The sequence below is a fragment of the Dasypus novemcinctus genome, chromosome 1, assembly GCF_030445035.2.
Source record: "Dasypus novemcinctus isolate mDasNov1 chromosome 1, mDasNov1.1.hap2, whole genome shotgun sequence".
Classification (NCBI taxonomy): Eukaryota; Metazoa; Chordata; class Mammalia; order Cingulata; family Dasypodidae; genus Dasypus; species Dasypus novemcinctus.
In genome coordinates, this window is record NC_080673.1 from 145,221,749 (window position 1) to 145,241,487 (window position 19,739).

Consider the following 19,739-nt stretch of genomic DNA (forward strand, 5'->3'; position numbering starts at 1 on the left):
ATGGGTGATTTCAAAATTTTCTGCAGATTTGCTTTTAGAAAACCTTTTTCTATGGCCTATCAGTATTGCTTTTTACCTAACAGGGGAAACAACAGAAGTAAAATTTGAATGCTTATCCAATTTTTTACTTTAGGAAATCAGAAATACAAGGATAAGACATTTTCCATCTGGTACCAGGGGTTTTATGTGCTTGCAATGCAGGCTTTTTCCTTAGTGTTCTGTTTTCAAGAATGGTTTTATCTAACAAACAAGTATGCCCTGAAGTGCCCCTCTGAAATAAACATAGACATTTGAAATGAAGAAGTACAATCGCTCAAAACAGTGAAACAAAGGAAATGCATGGACCATTTGGTGACCAGAGGTGATTTTCACTCTATAGTCTTGGCTTCATTTATTCATTCATTAAAACCTAAATAAAATCTGGCAGACATGCCTTTCAGGCTCTAGGAAAGATCTTTATCAGAGTCCCTATCACAAATCCACTAGTTGTACTTTCCTAAAGAAATTACATCTTGGGATAACTAACCACCTGGTGGCCAAAAGGCCAATTCAATTACTTAGAAAAGGCAAAAGGTCTCAGAAACTCTGAAATTATTATTTTTTTGTATTTCCCATTGACTGAAAGATATTTTCCAAGCATATTTCATGTTAACTGTATTTTCAAAGAATTTATAATGGGAAATCCTTAGTTTTAACATGAATTGCACATGTCTGCCACAACAGTATCAGCATCCACCCAAATTACCCAAATTAGAAATTTTTGAATCATCTTTTCTTTCCCTTTCAATGAACCATATCAAATCAATCATAATGTCTTACTATGCTTTAACTGCAATGTCTATGAATCCATTGTCTTCTTTACTCCCATTGCTAATCTTTTTAGTTTGTAGTCTCAAAAATTCTTTCTTGAAATAACTTACTAGTTCTTTTTGCTTCCAATCCATCCCAAACACTGGAGTCAACATTTCTATGAAAATAGTTGCATTCATACCTTCCCTGCTTGAAGTCCTTTGTGGTATCCCATCTATTGGACACCTAGAATTGCTAGGCTTAGTATACAAAAACTGTTATAGTCTGGGCCACAATTCCATTGTGCCAATTTCTTAGTTGTCAGACCATATCAGTTGTGGAAAATAAAGCCTTGTCCAGTTCTAGAGGTAATACAGACTAATCAAAGCAATGGATTAGCAGTCTTACAATCATCAGCCAACAGAGTTTAAGCCTATTCTTCTTTAAACAGGATCAATATTTGGTGTACCTAAAATGAGAATCTGAAACTTGAGGGTTCAGCAAATATAGTCTTTTCCTAGCTTATCTGTTAGTAGTTAATGCTCTTATTCCCTGCAGGGACTGTAAGCGAAATCCAGACATTACTTCTTGCTAGCATGCTTTCTAAAGGGCTCACCATTTAATCCCACTGCAATATGAATGTGCCTATTTCTAAATTGTCTGCTACTCCTGGATCACAGGGAGAAGTCACACATTTCCCAGAGGCCAGTAACTAATGTGCAAAGTGGAGGGGAACAAAGGAAAGAGAAGCTTCAGAGAATTTAAGTGTCAGGAATTCTGAGAATGAAATTAAGGAAAAGGCTTATGCCAATATGATTGAATTACCCCTCTTAGCCATTCTCCACCCAGTAACTAGAGTCATCTAAAAATCAATATCAGATTTATAGTACTCTGTGGAAAAACCCTTCAGAGACACTCCAGCTCTTACAATAAAACTCAAACTCCTTCCACATCTTTCAGTACCCTGAATGATCTGGGACCTGCTTAAATCCTCTGCCTCCCATCCCCTCTCCCCCATCTCCAGAAATTATTCTGTCTATTTATTTGTCTAATTTTCTATTTTTAGTTTCTCTCTTCTATCTATAGTGTATATTCCATGAGAACAGAGGTCTGGCCAGATTGTTAACTGTGTAGTCCCAAAGAAGGCATTAATCAGTGTTTGTTAGTTAACAAATGAATTAAGGTACCATAAATTTCCTTCTTCAGGGCCTCTGAAAACACTTTCCTTCAACTTTAGTCATGGCCAGCATACTCTCATTCTGCACATTTTAGCATAATGGTCATTCCTAGAGGCCTTCCTTGACCATATATCTCCTTTAGAGCTCTAATAATAATCTGTTATTATATTCATTGTTTAACTGATTATTTATCATCTGTCACCTTTTCCACAGAATGAAAAGTTCATAAGAGCAAAAATCTCTTCCCTCTTGACATCACTGTGTCTTCACTCCTCAGTAAAACAGATGAAATATAGTAGGCATTAAATGCAGTATAGTCAAATCAAAAAAACCATTTGACTTAAGAAAAAGACAAACAACCCAATTTAAAAAATGGGCCAAGAGCTAGAACAGACTCTTCTGCAAAGAATATACACAAATGGTCAATAAGCACATGAAAAGATACTCAACATCATTAGCCATTAGGGAAATGCAAATCAAAACCATAATGAGATACCACTACATGTTCACTAGAATTGCTGCCATTTAAAAAAAAAAAAAAAGGAAAACAACAAGTGTTGGTAAGTATGCAGAGAAATAGGAACCCTTGTGCTTTTTTTTTTTTTGGTAATATCAAATGATGCAGCCACTGTGGTAACAGTTTGGCTGCTTCTCAGTTAAGTATAGAATTACTATATGATCTGGCAATCCCATATTTAAGTATATATTCAAAAGAACTGAAGATAGGAACTCAAACAGGTATCTATACACCAATGTTCATGGCAGCATTATTCACAATAGCCAAAATGTGGAAGCAACCCAGTTTCCATCAATGGAAGAATGGATAAACAACATATGGTATGTATATATGCTAGAATATTATCCAATTGTAAAAAGAAAGAAATTCTGAGACACTATATAACATGCAAGAATTTGGAAGAAATCATACTGATAGAAAGGCAGACACAAAAGGACAAATAGTGTATGATTTAACGTGTATGAAAATAAAAAACAAATTCATAGAGACAGAAAATACAAATTCTCTATGAATTTTTATTTGGAAAATACAAATCTATAGAGACAGAAAGATTGCAGGTTAACAGGTATATTAGTCAGCCAAAGTACCAGAAATCTGTTGACTTTTATAAAGGGTATTTATTTGGGGTAGAAGATTACAGTTACCAGGGGATAAAGTATAAGTTACTTCCCTCACCCAACTCTGTTGCCATGTGTTGGAGCAAGATGGCTGTCAATGTCTGCAAAGGTTCAGCCTTCCTTTTCCTCTTAAGGTTCTGTGGTCCCAGCTTCTTCCAATATCAGCTGTAGGCTGGGATAAGTTTTGTCTCTCTCTTGGGGCTCCTTTCTCTCTGGGCTCAGTTGTTCTGCTTTCTCTATAAGGCCAGCTGTATAATATCAGGCAAATGGCTCATCTCTCTTCCTGGGGCCTCTGCCCTGTCTAATGGAGCCTTCTTTCTTTCCTCACATATCTGTTTCTCTGTACGTTTACTTCCCCAGGCTCCAATAATGAAATTCCAACCAACTCCTCTGACTAGTCCTACTTACATGGCCCAATCAAAACCTTAATCATTATTTAATCAAGGAAAAGTAAAACTTCTGAATCCAGTATTATCTACTATGTCCAGAGGAAGAGACCAGTTTATAAACATAATCCAGTATCTATTTTTGGAATTCATAAACAATATCAAACTGCTAAAATAGGCATGGTAGTTTGAAGTTGTATGTATTCCAGAAAAAGCATGTTTTAAATTTAATCTATTCCTGTGGGTATGAACCCATTGTAAGTAGGAACTTTTGATGAGGTTCCTTCAATTAAGATGTGTCTGACCTCAATCAGGATTGATCTTAATCCTTTTATTGGAGTCTTATAGAGAATGAAATTCAAACAGAGGGAGAGAAAGCCAGAGGGACCAATAAACTGAAAAGGAGCTTGGAAGAAAATTTTGAGACCAGGAAATGTCATTATGTGCCTTGCTCTGTGACAGAGGAACCAAGGATCACTGACAATCAGCCCCAGAAAGCCACTGTCTTCAAGGAAAAAATATGGCCTTGATGAGGACTTGATTTGGACATTTTCCTAGCCTCAAAACCATGAGTGAATAAATTCCCATCGTGTAACCCAAACACTCCATGTATTTGCTTGAACAGCCCAGGAAACAAAAATACCAGGGATTGGCTTGGGGGTAGGGAATGGGGAGTTAATGCTAAATGGGTATAGGGTTGCTATTTGAAGTGATGGAAAAGTTTTGGTAATGAATGGTGGTGATATTTGCACAGTATTGTGAATATACTTAACATCACAGAATTGTAACCTTGAAAGTGATTAAAATGGGACATGTCATTTTGCAAATATGTTACCACAATAAAAATTTTTAAAATGTTAAAAATAAATTTTCATTTGACTTAAATTCAACTGTCTACACTCAGAAAGAAAGTGGGGAAGATTTTTCCAGAGCAGTGTGGCCCCTGTTCTCTCAGTTGTGTCTGGGTGCTCCACACCTCTCATCACAATAGTATCTCCATATCCAAGAGAGATTTTGGATAGTTTCATACTCACATTTTCCAATATTGAGGAAAACCTTCTGGACAAACCATATGTTATGGATGATTTAGGGAACTTTTCAAGGTATTTTTATTTTGCTTTGTTCTATTTTGTTGTGCTTTACTTTACTTATTTCAGAATCTAACCCTGCATAAGATGAAACTACATAGAGAGTGTCTGTTGGATAATTAAATAAAGCTAAAATCATTGAGGAGGGAACAGAGAAATAGTGACACATAATTTTATAAGAGACAATAAAATATCGTTTGATACAAGTTTGTGATTTTAAGTGTAAAATCATTCAAAAGGAAATTATGGTTGATTTTATATAACATTAAAACTGTAATAATAATTCAGTATGATTTAAGGAAGATGAACATACTATGAACTATTATATTTTTAATAATTTTTATTTTAGTAACATATCTACAACCTAAATCTCACCCTTTAATCACATTCAGATATATAATTCAGTGGTATTAATTACATTCACAAGGTTGTGCAGCTATGACCATTACCAACAGCTCTTGATCTTGCCATGTATGAGATGTATACTGTGCCTTTAGACTAGCATTAGACTACAGCAATAAATAGCACGCTAAATTAAATTAACCAGTATTGTATAGCATTCCATAGATTATAAAGCACTCTCACATATAATATCACATTTAGTATTTGATACTTAACCTTGGGAAAGAGGGTTGTTGGAAAGTCTGAGGTACTGTGGCTATGGAATATGTCCATGGTCATATAGTTAGAAAATTGGATTATCAGTATTAAACCCAGGCACTGGCATTCAAGCGGTATACTTCCATTTGACTCCATCCAAGAGATCCTGAAACCAAATTTAACAGGAGTACCTGCTTCAGAGAGAGAAATTGTTTTCTGGTCGACTCTTACAAACTGGAAATAACTGCTGGACCCTGACTGTAACTAATAAATAGACAAATGCTTCTTAATATTGAGGGAACTAAGTGTCTCCTAGTGTGAAGGCAACACTATTTGTGATAATATGGGCTGGGTTATAGTTAAGACAATGTTTCCCATACAGGAGCAGCTAAAGAAACAAGATTCTTATTCTCCAAATGGCAATATGTAATTTGAAGGGATGTTCTATCTCTAATAGTACCCCAACTTCTACTGTTCGTGTTAAAGATGAATCTAGACAAAAGAGATCTTTATCTAGTATCAAGCAGTTGAATATAAGAATAAAAGAGAATTGAATATTTAAGGATTTACCAAATATAATTTTTATTGTATCTAACTTCTATACCTATTATCAAGTAGGAAATGTTTTATTTAAGAAAATACTAAGAGCAGCATATATGTGTGTATGAGTTGCTAGAGGATTTAGAATCTTGTGGTTGTGTGTATTCAGTAAAGGGGATGAGGGTGACATTTGGAGGTCAAGACAGACCCATTCCTTGCCCTCCAGGTTTAGTGGTGACAACCAAAACAACTACCAGTCAACTGTCTGCTCCAGGCAGCAAGAAAATTACTTTAATTAAATAGGTATAAAATTATTTTTCTGTGATTACATAAAATAGCAACTATTATTAGGAAAAAATATTGATAAAAGATAGTATATCATGACATATAAAAATTAATACATTAATTTGTGCACAATTTATAGTACACTGTCAGAGTGCCTGACTTCTTTGGGTTATAATTTCAGATGCTGCTTTTTCTTTTCAACTGGAGGGCATTTTATTTATTTATCTTTTTACCTATCTTCAAATATTTTTATTGTAGTAAAATCATATAAAACTTATCATCTTTACCATTTTATAGAGTGCAATTCATTGACATTAAATACATACATAATGCCAACGTGTTTTGCAAACATCATCACTATATATTTCCACAAATTTTTCATGATCCCAAAGGGAGACCCCATACAAATTAAGCAGCCATACCCTATAAATTTATTAGACTTCTTCTCACTTGCTTTACATGTTGTGTGCACTATGATATAATGGCAGTATGAGTGCAACTTAAAATTACTAAATTACTGATTGTACTTGATATTAAGTGTTCTTAAGTGAATAAATCAAGTGAAACCATTCAAGTATAGATTTTGGGGAATGATAAAGCAATCCTTTTCTAATGCTTGTTAGGAGAAACTACTAATTTAAAATTATCATTCATGCATCAATAGATTTACTTGCTGAAAGCTAGTAAGGAAAAAAAAAAAAGCCCCAGCACCAGACAAGTACTGATCTGCTTTCTATCTCCATGGATTTGCCTATTCTGGACATTTCATGTAAGTGGACCCATGCAATAAATGTCACCTTTTGTGTCTGGGTTCCTTCACTTAGTTTGGTGTTTTCAAGGCTGATTCATGTTGTAGCAGGTATCAGTACTTAATTCCAAAAAATGGTATCTGTGGAATATCCTAAAGAATACTATGTTTGGCTCTCATTAGGAATCAGGAGAAAGAGAATCATATGAATTATTTATGGTGTGAACATATCATTTAGGGATAATTTACATAGTACTATAAATGTTAGCTATTGTTATTATTACTTATTAGCAATATCTAGCAAGGAAGTTGTGATTTTTGGCATTATTACTATCTCTGTGAAAAGCCAAGACAACTATACTCACACTCTTCTGAAAGAGATTAAAATCTAAAAGAAAGGAGAAGCCAGTCCTAGAACCTATAGTAGCAAACTCAGGAGAGCTCAGTTAAGTGAGGAATCTACAGAAAAATGGTACAGGGTGCTGGGGGGAGGAGGTGAGGCCTCCTTGACCCATGTGGAGCTGGCCCATATGCAATGCTGATGCGCACAAGGAGTGCCCTGCCACACAGGGGTGTTCCCCACATAGGGGAGCCCCATGTGCAAGGAGTGCGCCCCATAAGGAGAGCCGCCCAGCGTGAAAGCAAGTGCAGCCTGCCCAGGAATGGTGCCACATGCAAGGAGAGCTGATACAACAAGATGATGCAACAAAAAGAGACACAGATTCCCAGTGCCACTGATAAGGATAGAAGCCATCACAGAAGAACACACAGCGAATGGACACAGAGCAGACAACTGGTGGGGGGAGGTGGGAAGGAGGAAGAAATAAAAAAAATAAAAAACCCAGAGGAATGAACCTTGGTTAAAGCTCCTTAGAGATCACCTAATCCCTGTGACCTTCCCATTCCTGGAGCAATAGCTCTTTCAGGGAATCATCATATTCAAGGCCAGGATCATTATCACTGGATCAGCCATCAGCCACATTGAACTTGAAGTAGATTGTTCAGACCATGACAGCCATCAAGCCCCTATTTAACAATCTTTTAATGCTAATATGAATTCCACCAGCCAATGTGGGAAGAGGTTAGGTAGAATTCAAACTCTTTCCTTCTTCAAAAGTATTCAGGCTCATTTAGAGACTGCCTAGGACAAGTTGACAAAGAACCTCATGTGAAAAACTACCAGATCACATTAATCACTGGAATAATTATTCTCAGCATATGATTTATGGACTACAGGGGATCTGCAAGAGCGTGGTAAATTGTTTCAATTATAAAAGTTGGCTGTTAAACAATAATTTATATTTGGAAATATGTTATCATTTATAAAACCATCATACTTATGCCTGAAAACACGGAATAAAAAGTAAATTTTATCATTAAATTTAGAATTTAATGATTCCATTAAATCCATTCAAAATTCAATTAGTACTATACAACATTATAATATTATGCTAGATGCTGGAAATGTAATGATGATGATAAATAAATCTACATGAAAAAATGATAGGATCTTTCTGAGACTGAATGAGACAATATGCGCAAATAGTTTATTCCTGTGTCTAGCACAAATTAAATTCTTAATAAATGGGAAGTGTGTTAAATAATATAAACAAGCTATTCTCTTGGTTTATACCTTGTAAGTGTTCACAATGTACTTTAAACAGAGCCAAAAATTGTTTAGCATTTGCAAGTGCTAAAAAAGAGTATTTATTTTCCATGGCAAAAGCACTCTGATATATGCAACTTTTATTTTTATTCCTATGGAATAAGGGTGAGTAAAGTTAGGATTTGTATGGGAATTGTGTTCTACCACAGAATGTCTGCCAAATAGATAAATGAGAAAAGCATCATCTTTGAATATTAGAGAAGAAGCCTGGAAGATTCTTCAGCATGAATCTCAGTTGTCTAGTTCCTATTTTATTTTAATCAATTTCAAATGTTTTGACATTTCACTATATAATACTATGTGCTAATGTTTCTAACTTGTGATGATAAATTTTTGACTATGGCCTATTTTAGATATAGGCTATTTAAAATAGGCAGGCATAACCATCTGTTTATTTTGAACTTCATAATATATTTTCAGGGTATGTATTTGCTGAATGTAATTTCAATTTGCACATGAAACAATGCTAGGCATTTTTCTAATTCATTGAATATATGCCAAATTGAACCATATTTGTATTACTCAGTTCATTATAGAAAAAAATAAAAAAAGTAAACACAATTTTTCAAATTGCTCAAATATTTCAATTTTTCTCAGAGTATAAATTGTAACTGTCAACAAGAAAGGCCAGTGAGCACACTTATAAATTAGTATTCATAATTAGACTTCTTAGGATTTTGATCCTGCTTCCTACCCAGACCCACCCAACCAACTTCACAATTTCTACCTGTACATATGGTAAGATACAATTCTGGTAGAGGGTATTTTGCATATATTGGGGGCAAAGGATGGTTGGTAGGGACACATGACCTTCAGAATTGCAACTCTTATTTATTTATTTATTTTTTTTAAAGATTTATTTATTTATTTAATTTATCCCCCTCCCCTGGTTGTCTGTTCTTGGTGTCTATTTGCTGCATCTTGTTTCTTTGTCCGCTTCTGTTGTCGTCAGCGGCACGGGAAGTGTGGGCAGCACCATTCCTGGGCAGGCTGCTCTTTCTTTTCACGCTGGGCGGCTTTCCTCACGGGCGCACTCCTTGCACGTGGGGCTCCCCCACGCGGGGGACACCCTTGCGTTGCGTGGCACGGCACTCCTTGCGTGCATCAGCACTGCGCATGGCCAGCTCCACACGGGTCAAGGAGGCCCGGGGTTTGAACCGCGGACCTCCCATATGGTAGACGGACACCCTAACCACTGGGCCAAAGTCCGTTTCCCAGAATTGCAACTCTTAAAAGCCCCGCTGAGGACTACAACATGCTTATTTACAAATCTGGAACAAAATTAACAAAGTAGTCTTTCTTTCATTTCTACTTCTATAAATTTGGGAAATATGTCTCAAAAGTTTGTATGGCCTATTTGCATGCAGAAATATAAAATAAATCCCATTAAATTAACTGCAAAATTATAACAAACTAATGAAAGGTTTAAAAATAATAGTGCTTCCAGATGAAGCTAATTTTTTTAAACCCCTGATTAATGAGATGTACAGTGAGAAAAATTACCATAATGTTGAATGCTGATTCAGGACCTTATTTTTATTAAGTAGTTTATAGTGAGGGCTGTGACTATTTTTCTGTTTATAGTGGCAGCTCTGGTTAATTACCTTGTAATGTACTGTGACATTAATGTACTAGTAAACTATTGGAATTTATACCCCTATTCAGTAATAAAATCTGTAAACTGAAGAATGCATATAAAATCATCACAGGCATAAATTATGTGGCCAAATGCCATATATGACAGCATTAGATTTAAAGAACAAAAACTCTCAGATTTACTCATCAGTGGGTAAATGCCATTGTATTTATATACAGCAGCTTCTTTGCAATTATAGAGAGTACAACATTCTATTCAAGGGTATCTTGCTCCAACATTTTCCTTTGAGGTACTGTGGTAGTTTGAGTCTTCTTGGACCTCAGAGAAATTCTGTATTTACATGTATATAAATGTCCTTAAAATGGTCAATTTCTGTGCTTGCAAATCTATTGTAAGTAGGACCTATTGAATAAATCATGCCACTTAAAGGCCTTTGATTAGATTTTGTGACCCAGCGTTGACAATCCTCTTTACTGGAGTCCTTTATAAACTGGAATTTGTGGAACAACAAAAACAGAAAACTTCCTGGAAGCTGAGAGAGAAACTCAGTGGCAGTCAGAAGTAGAAAGCAACGGAGCCTGGAGAAGAAGACAGAGATCAGCAGACACCACCACGGGCTTCTCCAGGTGCCTTCCTATCTGAGGGAGGAAGCTGGGATTGCTGGCTGCTGGTCTCCCAATGAAGCCTTGATTTGGACATTTTCACAAGCAAATTGTAAGCTTATAAATTAATAAAGCCCAATTGTAAAATCCAACCCATTCCTGGTGTATTGCCTTGGCAACCTTTAGCAAACTAAAACAGATGCTAAGAGAATGTTGGATATAATTACAATGTACAAAACTAAATAAGAAATGTATAATGATAAATGCACGTACCAAGACCACAAGATCATTTTCCCCCTAAAACAAATGAGAATCAAAGAGAAAAAAAATCAAGGGAATAGAAAGGATATAGGATAGTCAATCACTGATTATAATTAAAATGATTCAAATGATATAAATGATTCAAATGATAAAATGATTAAAATGATATAGAAATTGAGGCGGAAGAAAAGGAGAGAATGTTATATTTACAACAAATTTATATATGTGGGTTTGAGTGTGTGTATAACATTTATTTTTCAAAATAGTTTAAAAACATAATCCAAGGTTACCAATATATATTTTTCAATGCCTCAAATACTCAAAAGCACAAGCATAATTAAAAAAACAGTACCAAGAAAATCAAGATATTTCAGTGGCGAACAGAAAAAAATGGCAAAGTAATTTAGTATCTCAAGCAATATGATATGTTATTGTATGTTAGTTCATATTTTCTGTAGAAAAGTTTCTAGTGCTAATTCTGATAATGATAATACATTTTAAGCATTTTTTTGTTTGTATTGCTAGTGTGACTATATTTTAAATGAATATCATATACTTAAGTATGACTTTTCTATAAGAATATAGTCTATAAAATACAAAAGAAATAATTATATAAAAAATAATTCCTGAAACATTTACATGTATATAAATTGGTAGATATTGGTGGAGGAAGTGGGGGGGGGGGGTAGTCACCAGAGGTTGATGGGGCCAGGGGACTACTTAGATATATCTCTCATATTTTCAAAATGTATAAAATAATAGTAGGAAAATTAAAAAAAAGGAAACTAAAGTGCTTAGCTAATGTTAAACTTCCAGGTTGTTCAAAGGATATTGCTATATAATCTCACAAAAAACAATTATCCCAGATACAATTCCAATTACTTAAGGAACTTAATTGGTCATATTATATAAATGTAAATAAAAACTTGTAATATACTGGAGAGATTATCTCTCTCTCCCTCCCATGTAAACTATGGATGTATAGTTTACCTGTATTATTTTATTGCACACAAACATCAATAACAATATACAGAATATCTGAAAATAGTATATATGAGCAGTGATAATTAAAAGAAAATATTTTGTGCTTCCAAATTAAAGATATTATTATGCCAATTCTATCCCATTTCCAATATTGTCTTTAAATGAAATTCTAGAGTCTTAAGAAAAATTCACATGATTTCAATAAACTTTATCTAATTAAATGTTCTGTTTTTGAAAAGTAGAGGGCTGTGGCATATGATTTAGTGACTATAACTGGAGTTTCATTAATCATGGAGCATTTTAGGAGAGTCTCTGGTTCAATTTTTGAAAAGGAGTGAATATGAGAACGAGAAGATATCAAGAAGATCATTCTAAGGTAGAGACCATGATTTGAGGCATGGATCAAAAAAGTATGACTGTGGGACTATAATCATTTATCTGCATCAGTATCAGAAACATCACTACTTTTATGAAGGGGCTAAATGCCATTTTAAAATCAAGTTGTAAATAACGCTTACCAACTCTTCAGAGTCTGCTATATGTCAGATATTTGTCAGGAATTTTACAGGTATTATTTCAGTTAATCAGTGGAATAATCCTTCCTGGTTTTATAGATGATGGACAGGAGCTGCCCAAGGTCATGCAGGTCTGCCTAGCTTCAAAGCCCAATTTTCTCCCATGTACCTCATCACTGAAACTATATGTACTTAGTAATAGCCACATTTTATCTAGGGTCTGACAGTAGGTAGATTATTTTATATTATACCCAATCCTCACATTACTGTTACATGCAGATTTCTAATCTTCTGTGTAGTAATTGAGAAACTAAAGATAAGAAAGACCTAGAAACTCCTAACTTTGTTTATTGGTTCTATAGTCCTTCATTTCATCAGTCAATTTTTGTCTTATTGCATTCTAAATGTATTTTACTCTACATGTGCCTACATATGGTAGAATGCAAATGGCCCCAAATTCTTCCTTTTCCTGTATGCATGGCCCTTTGGATTGTGGCTCCTCCATTAAGAGATGTACTCCAATCTGCCCTCTTAAATCTAGGCTTGGCAGTATGACTTGCTTTGGCCAATGGGACATTAGCAAGCAGAGTCTTGAAAAGCACTTGAACTTTGGGACATGTCCTCTTATTGCTGAGAACCCTTTGGCCACAATGTACATGAGCCTGGACTAGCCTTCTGGTTGATGCCAACCATGTGAGTGAGTCTGCTCCCCTGCAAAAGACCAACCAGTCTGCTGATTTCTAAACATCCAGGCCCAGCCAAGACAGCTCATATTCCACTCAACCAACTCTGAAAATTATAAATGTTCCTTGTTTTAAGCCTTAGGTTTTGGAGAAGATTGTTAACAGCACCCCACCTACAACCACTGTAATAGTTCCCAAATCATACTAGTATCACCATGTCTGAACACCTGAACTCTATTATAAAGTTACCAACCCACATCAACAGGTCTCCATTTTTGGTAGGAACATTTTTGGTAGGAAAATTCTACTAAGGATTAACATGTCTAAAACAATGCATCGTTTTACAATTCTTCTCTATTCCTTGTGATGAGGAATTATGTCATACACAATTGATCAACATACAAAACCTCAGAATCCATTCTGTCCCTTGCCCCTTATCTGTTCAATCAAGTGCCATTTCTCTTCAAAATAATTCTAGGATCTTCCTTTTGCCACTGACACAAATCTAACTCATCCCAGCTATTCCACAATAAACTCACCAATCTATATTACCATCAGAGATATTTTTTTTATCATATTCAGAACTGATAATGTTTTCTCATTGACTTGGGAAAAAATAAAAACAAAGCAGTTAAAAATATTTCATGGTTTATCCAGGATAAAAGACAAACTTCTCAGCATGGAATACAGAATCCTTTACAAAATGTCTCATTTCACCTTTCCATTCTTTTGCTCTCAAATTCTTTCTGTTTTACTGTGTATCCAGCACACTTCCTTAAAAATATCACACACATTCATATAGTCATTTTGTTTTCTCTTCCTGAGTTTCCCTTAACACCTTTGCTCCCTTCTCTGAATGATTTGTCCTAAAACCTTTTATTTTTATCAAGTAATTAATATTGTTAAAGGCATAAAAATACAATGCATTATTTAAAACTGAAAAATCAATCTTGGGGTATTTGATTTTTATAAAATTTTAAAGTGTCTATATAACAACAGTTTTGAATATTATAAAACATTTTGAAAATCATTAATAAACATTTCTGTAAAGATAAATTTTGTATATAGATTATGGGATCATGACTGTTACTTTTCAATTTATTTTTATGACTTTTTCTTTTCAATTAAATAGGTGGCACCAATTTAACTACATGTAACTTTCCTTCTTTTTTTTTTTTTTTTTTTAAGTTACTGAGCCTGGGTATTGAACCCAGAACCTCTTATGTGGGAAGCTCATGCTCAACCACTTTTTTTTTTGTTTTTAGGAGGCACAGGGAACTGAACCCAGGACATCCCATGTGGGAATAAGGCACTCAACAGCTTAAGCTACATCTGCTCCCCAACTATATATAGTTTGAACACAGGCAATTTAAAAAATAAATGAACATAACACTAAAGTGCCTTTTAAAAATATATAATATGAAATACTACTTAGCATGAGAAAAGCTTGTCAATGCATTTTAGATTCGTACTTCTAAATGTAAAAATTAGGATATCAGAGGAAGGAAGCCCTGATTTAAAAAGTAAGAGTGACCTAGTTATCTCTAAATCTAAGTTGGTATTCAACTAGCCCTCCACTAGCTGAATCATTATAAATCTTTATTTGTTTAAATTATTGTACTTTGGTTTACAAATATTTCTCAGAGCAATGTTTCACATTTTAATTTATAAATAAGATTTGTTCCTTCTGTTATGAATCCTCATAAACTTCATTTTCTCTGCTTTTTAAAAATGCATTGCATTACCAAACACATATTTACAACTGTCTTTAGTTAACTGCCTTCATCAAAGACTAAGTAGTTTTTCTTTAAATTAAAAAACAAACAAACAAAACTGACCTCTAACATGGGGTCTTTCCAGGTCAGAGTCAAGGTGAATTGGTGGAGAGATGTATGATACCTGTCCATGATGTGCTTGCCCTGTGGACACAAAAAGAAAGTGTTAAAAAAAATCTTAATTATGGCCTTTTACTTTTTTTGTTGTTTTTAGGTTGTCACAATTTTCTCTCTCCACACTGAATTAAGGGCCATTATAGAATGTAAACAAACATAAAATAATATGCATCATCTCAAAACACACAATTAAGTCAGCACCATTCAAACTGAGTTGAAGAACTTTTTTTGTTAAACTACAAATTAATCTTGGACTACTACTTTTAAAAATACAATAAAAGTATGTTACAAGAAAAACAAAATCAGAAAATAAAATCAAAGAATACAAGGTACGTCATTTTTTATTGTTACCTTAAACACCATTAAATTGCTATAAGTGTTTCTAAACACTCTCAGTTTTGTACTTATTCCAAAGCAGATCAGTAATAATCAGTATGCAAACCTGCATCAGTTTACACAGTGTAATCTGAGTAGCATGTAGATCACTTTTCAAGCCTGATTAATTTATATTTTACTATTATTTGAGTTGCATTTGATTCAAGAATAGCTATCCACAATTTAAAAAGCAGGTAGTCGAATTCATTCCCTATTCCCGTAAAGCATTCTACTTGCTCTCCAACATATTTGTCATAGATAGTCTGTCTTAGAGTTAAAAGTGTTAAAGTTGATTTGAATGCCAAGATAATGATTGAAAAAATGGCTAGCTTAACTACAAAATGATTTTCTAAAACTCAAAGTATCTATAGTTTGAATACTGATGATCCAGTAAGCAATTAGGATTTTGAGGCAAGAAAGCATAATTACAGAATCAGTTTGATTGCTAGAGCTTGCTTTCTATAAAGGTTTGGGAGGTGAAAAGAACCCACCACTTTCTTTCTACAATGAAAATGCGCAGTATATTTCACATACTTACTATAGCAATTTACAGGGTTGTTAATCTCTTTTCCTAAACAAGGAAAGTTAATGATACATAGATTATAATAACAGTTAGAGTAACCTTCCCGTTTCAAGTAATATTCGACTTGTAATAAACTCTGCTGATTCCTCTTATGAGGCACATTTCAAATAATTAATATGGCTCCCTGTCGATAGAAGCTGCTGTTGCTCCCAGCATTTTTCTAGCTAACAGCAGAGACAGTGGAGAGTCTGTAATATACAGAGTTCCTCATAATGGTAACTAAGAATATTGTGCATTCACTGGCTATGTTTCAGAGGAATACTAAAAGCAGTATTATAAATGAAAGAAGACACTGATTGTGCATTGTAAGCAGTCCATGTTTAATACAGTTTATTAAGCACCTCAGATTATCTTAATTATAAAACCACACAGGGCTTACCTATATTGCATATTGTTTGCAAAAACATTTCTATTTTTTATGCATGAGTGTCATTACAAATGAATTGGTCTGAAACTTTACTAATCAGGTAAATGAACATAATTTTTCACTTTGCATTTTTAGTCAAAGATTCAAAACAATCTCAGCGTATAAGGTAACATGGATCAGAGGAAACAATGTTTGGCCTCCATTGTTCAGGATTTAGGGTGCTCTGAGGGGTGACAGGGGCCATGGCTGTGTTTAGTGTTTTGGTTCCAGAGGAGGCCCAGGAAGAGGGTTCAGGCCTTTATACCACATATCCCATTTCATTTCTATTTGTGTGAAATGGCCTTCTCCCAGGGCAAACCAGCACCTGATGAAACTTTAAGTGAGGACTTCCTGAAGAGGAATCAGGGCCTGCTTCCAATTTTTCCATCTTTCCTCCGGTGACAAAAATAAACGATGTGATTGACAATTTACGTGTAGCTCCAGGCACATTTTAAGTGTAAATTGAAGATATTCAACAGGTAGGATCGTATAAAAAGGGAACAATGACTACAGGACACAATGTGGCTGATGTGGTAGTAATGCTAAAGATTCTACCAACACTGGAAGCTGTTGCTGTCCTGAGGAACCAAGTTGTGGGAAGTCTAAGAGCACAGGATCCTTCTGAAGTTTTAACCATGCTGACCAATGAAACTGGCTTTGAGATCAGTTCTTCTGATGCTACTGTGAAGATTATCACAACAGTGCCATCCAAACTCCGAAAACTGGACCCAGAACTCCATTTGGATATCAAAGTGTTGCAGAGTACCTTGGCAGCCATCTGGCATGCTCATTGGTTTGAGGAAAATACTTCTCAGTTCACAAAGTTCTCATCAGACTGCTGAAGGATTTAAGGATTTGTTTTCCTGGCTTTGAACCTCTCACACCCTGGATCCTTTATCTACTTGGGCACTGTGCTGTGATGAACAACCCCATCAGACATCCTTTCACCCTCAGTGTGGCATACAGGCGCTGCTTACAGATTCTTGCTGCCAGATTGTTCCTGCCAGGTTCAGCGGTATCACTGATCCCTGTGAGAGTGGTAACTTCAGATTATACACAGTCATGACTTTGGAACAGCAGGAAAGGTCTGCTACACATTCAGACTCTCGTCTGAATACCATCTCAAGGAGGATTCAAAAAGTTCCACCTGAGATGGAGTGATGGTCACACCTTCAGAAAAGGCTTATGAGAAACCTCCAGAGAAGGAAGGAGAGGAAGAGGAGGAGAATACAGGAAAACCACTTCAAGGAGAGGAAGAGGAAAGCATGCAAACTCAGGAGTGACCCTCCCTTATCTTCACTCCCTTTCCTGCCCAAGGGAAAGACTGGAGCCTAAGCAAATTGCTATTGGGCTTTCTATGGTGGCATTTCTGTGGGATGAGGGATAGAGCAGGAAGGAAGTCTCTATAGAAGGAGGTGTCATTCCAGTGGGTTCTGATATTGGCTTAGTAGCCAGAAATCTGTTTACGACCTATGCCATCCATCTAGACTAAAGCAGATACTAACTTTTCTTCCTGATACTCCAGAATCCCCAACTCCTAGAAACCCCATTCAACCAGTACTTTGGATGTTGAAATGTTGTGAACTGTTAGTATTTGGATTATTTTTTCTAAAATAAAATGATTAAGGTACATCCTAGTTAAAAAAAAAAATAACATGGATCTGATATTTATAATTTGAGCATGTCCTTCTACACATATAATAACTACAAAGCATATATACATACATTATCTCCTATTATTCACACATCACTCTGAGGATTAGTACTATGTTAATATTTTAAAGTGAAAGACACAAGCTGAGGAGGTTAAGTAACTTGCTCAAGAACCTGCAGCTAGTAAATAGCAAGGCCAGAAGCACTGTGACTCCAACTCTGAAGTATTTTCATCTAAATCATACCGTTTTCCTTAGAGAAGTTCTCCACTACTAAGTCATGAGGGAAATGTTTGTAGATTTTAATAATTCTGTTCCTACAAGTATGCTTTTAGAATTGTCGCCACTAAATTCAGGTTGAAGTAGAGTCCAGATACATGGCAGATTTACCTCTGTTTTGGGGATAAACTTGTAACTTCAAGAAGGCTCAATACAGATATTTTAGATAGCAAGGAGATCGCAGAGGGAATATCTTATGGGGAATAAGGGCCAGTAGGTGGAATGCAATGGGTATTAAAAAAAGTAAAGTCCTGAAGTTGGTTTTCTATAGTTTTCATTCTTTCTCCAAGGAGAAATATTATAAATTGCAGGATGGAGTGTGGCAGGGAAAGCGGATTTCAATTTGCCGATCTAGATTTCAATTTGACTTCTAATCTGCAGAATGAAAAATAGAAAGTGATAGGGATTGTTGTTGACTGATTTCATTTATCCAATTTTTAAAAAAAGATTTCTTCTTTATCTTAAACCAGTGGTACTGAGACATTATCTCCACCAAACACACAAAAGATAGTAACACCTATCTAATAATACCGTTTTTAATCTATGCCTAACTTAGGCAATGATCACGTGCTCTTCACGGGGAGGGCACTGAGAATACTGGGGAAAGGACTGTGCATAGTTTGGTTAAAAAAAACAATAACACTCTAAGCTCCACTTCCCTCATTAAGGGTAATTGCAAAATAATAATAAAGTGGCAGTAATAGTAATAGTAATAACCTCCAGTTAAAATCATAAATAACTTCCATATATATTTCTCCCAGATTTTATGGTGAATAATATTCAGCAAAAAATATAACTAGTATAAAGAGCTTCAGAAAGCAAAAATCACTGAAACACATCTATTTGTAAAAAAAAAATTGACTAGGATATTCATATACAGGGAACTTAACCAATTTTTAATTCATCACATTCTCAATCATGCTATGCTGTCTTACACCTGACCTGTCTGGTCCTTGTAATTACAGATTTTATATTCAAATACATGATGTGTTCCTCCTATCATTGTTCTACCTTTCTAAATTAAAAAAAAATCTGCTTATTCTACTTCCTGAATTTCAATTTTTTACTAAATTTTACAGCAAAAAAAAACTGTATTGAGATTATGATTGGAATTATATTTATTTTAGAAATTAATTTGGAGAATAACCATATATAAAATACTTGGTCTTTATATACATATTTTTTAATGGACCTCCATTTATTCAAGTCATCTTTTATATAAGTAGGGATACAATAAATCTTGAAGTTTTCTAAATGTAGATTATAAGAGCATTTCATTGATTTTATTTCTAAGTATTCTCTTATCCCCATTTTGAATGAAATTTTTATATTTTCCTGGTAATCTCCATTGAATTTTAAGATAGCTATTGCTGGAATAATTAGTTATTGACTCTGACCTGCCCAGGTCTTTGGAACTAAATACATTGATAATAACATTTTAATTATTTTCTGTAGTCTTTGCCTCTTACATGAAATTAAGATTCAAATTCATCTAT

At 34.8% G+C, this 19,739-nt stretch overlaps 1 protein-coding gene and 1 pseudogene across 50 annotated transcripts in view; one reads left to right on the forward strand and one right to left on the reverse strand.

Annotated features, from left to right (window-relative positions):
* Positions 1 to 19,739, reverse strand: part of ADGRL3 (adhesion G protein-coupled receptor L3) — an 845,015-nt gene that overhangs the window by 247,475 nt on the left and 577,801 nt on the right. For all 50 annotated transcript variants that reach the window (XM_058297941.1, XM_071216369.1, XM_058297901.1 and 47 more), the window contains one exon: positions 14,895 to 14,975. In XM_058297941.1, the coding sequence (XP_058153924.1) occupies positions 14,895 to 14,975 (81 nt within the window). The remainder of the gene's footprint in view (positions 1 to 14,894; positions 14,976 to 19,739) is intronic.
* LOC101441716 (interleukin enhancer-binding factor 2 pseudogene) lies at positions 16,595 to 17,595 on the forward strand (annotated as a pseudogene).